This window comes from Leptinotarsa decemlineata, unplaced genomic scaffold (assembly GCF_025532065.1).
Source record: "Leptinotarsa decemlineata unplaced genomic scaffold, Ldec_3_MD MMD2_P_RNA_scaffold_14, whole genome shotgun sequence".
NCBI classification, from domain to species: domain Eukaryota; kingdom Metazoa; phylum Arthropoda; class Insecta; order Coleoptera; family Chrysomelidae; genus Leptinotarsa; species Leptinotarsa decemlineata.
In genome coordinates this window covers 8951960-8959033 of record NW_027412528.1, presented here as the reverse complement: position 1 = coordinate 8959033, position 7074 = coordinate 8951960, and the positions used below count along the sequence as shown (strand labels likewise).

General features: G+C 33.3%; 1 protein-coding gene across 1 annotated transcript; it reads left to right on the top strand.

The window, feature by feature from the left end:
* Positions 1–3533: 3533 nt before the first annotated feature.
* Positions 3534–6592, top strand: LOC141483713 (uncharacterized). The gene is made up of 3 exons (XM_074178513.1): positions 3534–3711; positions 3918–4043; positions 4388–6592. The coding sequence occupies exons 1-3, from the start codon at positions 3546–3548 to the stop codon at positions 6451–6453; spliced, it is 2358 nt and encodes a 785-aa protein (XP_074034614.1). The 5' UTR covers positions 3534–3545; the 3' UTR covers positions 6454–6592.
* Positions 6593–7074: the final 482 nt, after the last annotated feature.

Here is a 7074-nt window from a genome sequence, read left to right as displayed (position 1 = left end):
AAGAAAAACAGAGTAAGAAGAGGAATGAAGGAAACAAAAAAAAGTTAAAGGAAAGCAGGAAATGAAATCAAAATCAGCGAAGCGTGCTTTGTTTAATGACTCGGACAGTGACGTGAGTGATACTGACTGCCTTTTCTGCGGGGACTTATATTCCAAGTCAAGGGAAAATGAAGGATGGATAAGGTGTTCAGGCTGTTTACGATGGGTACATGAGGCTTGTGCCGGCTGTGAAGAAGAAGACAATGACTTTCTTTGTGACGTTTGTAAATAAACTCAGTGTGAAACTTTCTTTTCCTACGACGGTAATAATGTTTTTATTTTGAAAATACACTTTCATTTTGTATACAAATTCAATTTAAATTTTGTATTTTATATCGGACAAAGTGTCCACATCATGGCCACATATGACCCACATAATCAATTTGACAGGAACCAGGGTAATATTTCATTGGAGAAATAAAATGAGCAGTACAAGGATTCACGCCTGCTTTCCTGAAAGAAAGTTATGAATTCCTGCTATTTGAATACATCTTCTATAAATCATATTTCTGTATGACCCACGTAATAGGTTTGATAGGAACCAGTATATTATTTCATAAGAGATAAGATACGAGCAATACAATTCACATCTGCTTTCCTGAAAGAAATTCATGAAATCTTGCGATTTGAAGACATATTCTATAAATCATATGACCCACATAATCAATTTGGTAGGAACCAGGGTTATATTTCATTGGAGATATAAAATACGAGTAGTGCAAGAGTTAACATCTGCTTTCTTGAAATAAATTCATGAAATCCTGCGATTTGAAGACATATTCTATAAATCATATTTCAGTAAGACCCACATAATCAATTTGATAGGAACCAGTGTAATATTGTATTGGAGAAATAAAACATGAGCAGTACAAGGATTCACATCTGCTTTCCTGAAAGAAATTCATGAAATCTTGCGATCTGAAAATATAATGTATAAATCATATTTCAGTAAGAACCACATAGACACTTTCATAGGAACCAGAGTAATATTTCATTAGAGAGATAAAATATGAGCAGTACAATTCACATCTGCTTTCCTGAAAAAAATTCATGAGATCTTGCGATTTGAAGACATATTCTATAATCATATTTCAGTATGACCCACATAATCAGTTAGATAGGAACCAGAATAATATTTCATTGGAAAAATAAAATATGAGCAGTACAAGAGTTCACATTTGTTTTCCTGAAAGAAACTCATGAAATCTTGCCATTTGAAGATATATTCTATAAATAATATTTCAGTAAGACCCACATAATCACTTTGATAGGAACCAGTGTAATATTTCATTAGAGAAATAAAATATGAGTAGCACAATTCACATCTGCTTTCCTGAAAAAAAATCATGAAACCTTATTATTTGAATACACCTTCTATAAATCATATTTCCGTATGACCCTTATAATCAATTTGATAGAAACCAGTGTATTATTTCATAAGAGATGTAAAATATTGGCCTCTGTTTTCTTGTTTCATTGAATCTTGCCATTTGAAGACACATTCAACAAATTGTATGTCATCATCATCCACATAATCAATTTGACAGGAACCAGTGTAATATTTCATTGGAAAAATAAAATATGAGCAGTACAAGAGTTCACATCTGCTTTCCTGAAAAAAATTCATGAATTATTACTATTTGAAAACACCTTCTATTAATCATATTTCTAAATGTCCCATATAATACAATAATAGGAACCAGTGTACTAGCTCCGTAAGAGATATAAAATATTGGCATCTGTTTTCCTGTTTCATTAAATCTTGCCATTTGAAGACACATTCAACAAATCGTATTTCATCATCTACATAATCAATTTGATAGGAACCAGTGTAAAATTTCATTTAAGAAATAAAATATGAGCAGTACAATTCACTACTACTTTCCTAAAATAAATTCATGAAATCTTGCGAATTGAAGACATATTCTATAAATCATGTATGACCCACATAATCAAACTGATAGGCACCAGTGTAATATTTCATTGGAGAAATAAAATATGAGCAGTACAAGAGTTCACATCTGCTTTCCTGAAAGAAATTCATGAACTCTTGTGATTTGAAGATATAATCTATAAATCATATTTCGGTAAGAACCACATAATCACTTTGATAGGAATCAGGGTAATGTTAGAGATATAAAATATGAGCAGTACAATCCACATCTGCTTTCCTGAAAGAAAGTCATAAATCCTTACTATTTGAAAACGCCTTCTATTAATCATATTTCCAAATGACCTACATAATAATTTAATAGGAACCAGTGTACTATTTCGTAAGAGATATAAAATATTGGCATCTGTTTTCCTGTTTCATTAAATCTTGCCATTTGAAGACACATTCAACAAATTGTATTTCATCATCATCTACATAATAAATTTGATAGGAACCAGTGTAAAATTTCATTTAAGAAATAAAATATGAGCAGTACAATTCACATCTGCTTTCCTGAAATAAATTCATGAAATCTAGCGAATTGAAGACATATTCTATAAATCATGTATGACCCACATAATCAATTTGATAGGAACCAGTGTAATATTGCATTGGAGAAATAAAACATGAGCAGTACAAGGATTCACATCTGCTTTCCTGAAAGAAATTCATGAAATCTTGCGATTTGAAGACACATTCAACAAATCGTATTTCATCATCATCCACATAATCAATTTGATAGTAACCAGTGTAATATTTCATTAGAGAAACAAAATATAAGCAGTACAACAGTTCACATCTGCTTTTCTAACAGAAACTCATGAATACTTGCGATTTGAAGATATATTCTATATATCATATTTCAGTATGACCCACATAATCAATTTGATAGGAACCAGAGTAATATTTCATTAGAGAGATAAAATATGAGCAGTACAATTGAAGAGGTGAGTGCATGAAGGGGTTATGTACCAAAATGTAAAATTTCCGGCTTTCAGAGGGAATAAAGGAGTTATGTGTTATACTTTTTTCTGCGCTGAGTCCTGCTCTGTAGAACCTGTATTAGCAGAGATCCTAGAGCATGAAAGAGGTATGTTTTTAGAGCATTCGTAGTTTGCAGGGGATGAAGGGGATATGTAACATAAAAAAGCACATACTTCTAGTATGCACAAGTAACAAGTGTTTTCCTAGTGAAAGAAGGTGTTATGTTACAATAAATCGCACATACCTCCTCCATGAATTCATTCAATTATTCTAATATACTTTCCTCTCAGTGAATAAAGGGGTTATGATACACAAACACCACACATACCCCCTTCATGCATTAAAAGGTAAGACAGATGAATATTAAGAAAGAATGTATGTGTCAAAATATTGAACATAACCCCTTTATGCGCTATGAATTGCAATATTGTACTAAAGAGAAATAGGCATGTGTGAATCATACCTCCTTCATGCACCAGTCAGCTGCTGATAACCCAATAAACTAGTAACATGATGCTTGTTTAGTGTTGCTAAAAATTTGTGATTTTCATTGGTAGTTTCATATAAAATTGGTGTTAATATTGTTATAATGGCTACAAGAGGCCAACGTATGTTAAACCTCGTTTTGTCATCTACTATTAACACTGAAAATGAAATAAATGTTGCAAGTAACAGTAATGAACCAGATCCTAACCTACAAAATCAGAAATCAGTAAGATTGGAAGTAGAAACAAACAATAATATTCAGCAAATAGGTAAGTACAAGTTTTATTCATTACAATATTTCATTGAATAATGATCAAATACTTTACTATGATAGGCTACAGTGAAACGATCCTTTTTCGCAGCTTAGGCCTACCTAGTTTCGTGTTATGCCGCTAAAAATATCTTAAGCCAATTTTTACTATTTTCAAGTGACGATTATAGACAGAAGTTTAGACATAAACGTGTTTTTTTTCAGAAATAGTGACACCATCCACATCATTGCCTACAAATGAAGGAGATTCACGTATCACGAAAAAATCAGAAAAGAGGTCATTTCCAAAGAGGAAAACGACGAGAAATGTTGACAACTACAGGAAACTACGTAAGACTATTACTTTACTTTCCTTCAATACTAGTATGTGAAATAATAGTGTACAATATAAGTTGAAATGAAATTTGGTTAAAGGGATTAGCGGTCCCTGAAAACAACGTTCAGGTGAGAAAAGTGGGGAAAGCGAATTTTCCAAATGTTATTAAACTTTTAATCGTGATTTTTTTTGTGGTCCTCCATCACGAAAAATGGACTATCTTTTTTGAGTTGATTGAAAACTGTTCAATATTTTAAAGTCTTACAAGAAAAAAAATATCCCATTACAGAAAATGCAAGATCTTCATGTGTTTTGCTACCATAATAAAAACATGTGCACTCTTTTTCGTCTGTTGTAGATAGAGGAGACGATTCTGAAGAAAGCGACACTCTTTTTGGTGATCCTTCCAGCGATGAATATAGCCCGGATGATAACGATCTTGATGAATCAGATTACGAGGACTCTGACAACCAACCGAAAAAACAAAAAATTCAAAAAAAAGTGGTGCGACAATCAGAAAATGAAGTTTGTACCAGACAATGTGACACTGATGCAATTGATGATCAAGTCGATGTAGTCCAAAGTGGAGATGGAGATCTTCTAATGGCTAATGAAAATTTTATAAATTCTGAGGAGCCGCAAATTCACACTGTAAAGCGAAAGAAGAAAATATTTTCTCCGAAACTCAAAGTAACTAAAAAAAGGAAAAGAAATCCTAATGAGTGGAAGAAAATCAAACGAATCTTAAACAGAGAAAGAGGCGAGTCCTACATAAACTCGAAAGGTGACCTCAAACCAGCTAAAAGCGTCTTTGTAGGGAACCTGTGTCCTGACAAATGTCGCTTGAAATGCTCAGAAGTTTTCACCTTGGAAGAAAGGGAACAAATCTTTTCGTCATTTTACAAACTAGACATTAATGCTAAGAACTCTTTACTATTTAGTTCAATGCAAAGAAGCATTCCACAAAGGAAGCGAACTGGTGCAGTCAATCATAAAACTGCGACATTCAAGTATACTGTAACTGTCGGGGGAAAACAAACAACTGTTTGTAAAAGGGCCTTTGTCAAACTATATAATATAGGCACAAAAAAGGTTGAATTAATCCAAGCCTCTATAAAGAGTGGTTTGGGAGCTCCTGCACCTGACAGACGGGGAAAACACAAGACCAGACCAAACAAAACACCAGATAATGTAGCGGCTTACATCATTCAGCATATCTCTAGTTTTCCTGCCGAGGAATCGCACTACTCAAGGAATAAGAATATTCACAAGAAATACCTTCCTCCATTACTTTCAATTCCAATAATGCACAAGCTATACCTCGAAAAGTGTTTAGCGGATAAGGTAGATGAACAGTTTAAAGTTAAAGAGTGCACTTATCGCTTCATTTTTAACAATGAATTTAACTTGTCTTTTGGACACCCTCAGAGCGATACCTGCAGTACGTGCGATTCAGGTGTTGCTAATGAAGAACATGTGGAGACCTATAAGTTGGCTTTCGAATCTCAAAAAGCAGACAGAGAAGAGGCCAGAAATTCATCCAATACTGTGTACATGACATTGGATCTGCAACAAACAATGCCTCTACCTAGACTTAGTACTTCTAAGGCATTCTATCTACGCCAGATGTGGTTTTACAATTTGGGATTGCATATCATAGCTAAGGATATTGATAGAACAATATGTTGCACATGGACTGAAAATCAAGCAGGCAAAGGTAGTAATGAAATTGTTAGTAGTCTTCTTAGAGCAATAGAAGTCGAAACTAATTTCAAAGAAAAGGATCACTTGATACTCTGGACTGATTCCTGCTCAGGGCAGAACAAGAACTTTTTGATGGTGTGTATTAATCAATACCTTGTTGGAAAAGGATATTTCAAGACGATTGATCACAAGTTCCCAGAGGTTGGTCATTCTTACCTAGATTCCGATAGAGATTTCGGGCGAATCGAAAAACGTTTGAGAAAACATCAAAATATTTACACTCCAGATCAGTATCGCGAAGTTATAGTATCTTCTAATAGAAAAAATATGGTGATTGATATGAAGGATCATTTCAGGGACACAGAAGATTTATCAAAAAGAATGAAGATTTTCAACAAGAAAAAAGATCTCTTAAAAGAAAAGGTCTGTTTCAGAGATGGCATCAAATGGTTTCGAACAGAATCTTTTGGATCATATCTCTTCAAAGAAACTTATGACGCCCACACACCCTTCAAAATGGTCATTCTTCACAAACAACCCAGAGATGACGATCCACCATCACTCCCGAATGATTTCGTCATCCCCAGGATCTTCAGAAAATTCAACTCAATGACAAAAGAGAAAATACAAAACTTGAAAGAACAGCTCTGTTTTGTTCCAGATCAACATAAATGGTTCTATGAACAAGTGTTGAATGAACAAGATGGAAACGTAGAATAATAAGTATGTTGAAAAGTGCTATGGTTTAGGAAGAAAGTGACAAGAGACTTGTGTCACTTTACGTTTTGATATTTCCAATGAAATGTGTTCTCTATTATACTTTGTTAAAATATGCATAACAAATACATTTTTCTGAACAGTTATCTAGTACTTATTTTTTCCTAACTACTAATCACATCACCCATAAGATAGCTAAAAATGTACATCTGCGTAAATGTATGAAGGAGGTGAGTGAACATACCTGTCTTTACAAGAATAAAAATAAATGAAAAATAAAATTTCCTTGTGAATAAAGGAGGTATGTACAAATTCTTTTTTATTTATACTTCAATAAGCAAATATTTAAGTTGATCACCATGCCAACATAATTTTATACTATTTAGGAGTACAATAATGTAATTTAGAGCAAAAATGTACATAACACAAAAAAGTTCCAGCCCTTGAACTTTGGGACTATTTATCTCAGAAAGACCTTTTTGTAACATAACCCCTTCATGAACTCACCTCTTCAATTCACATCTGCTTTCCTGAAAAAAAATCATGAGATCTTGCGATTTGAAGACATATTCTATAATCATATTTCAGTATGACCCACATAATCAATTTGATAGGAACCAGAAT

Coding starts and splice junctions, on each gene's coding strand:
- LOC141483713 (XM_074178513.1), top strand. CDS start 3,546: ATGGCTACAAGAGGCCAACGTATGTTAAACCTCGTTTTGTCATCTACT. Junction 3,712..3,917: donor CAATAATATTCAGCAAATAG/GTAAGTACAAGT, acceptor GTTTTTTTTCAG/AAATAGTGACACCATCCACA. Junction 4,044..4,387: donor TGACAACTACAGGAAACTAC/GTAAGACTATTA, acceptor CGTCTGTTGTAG/ATAGAGGAGACGATTCTGAA.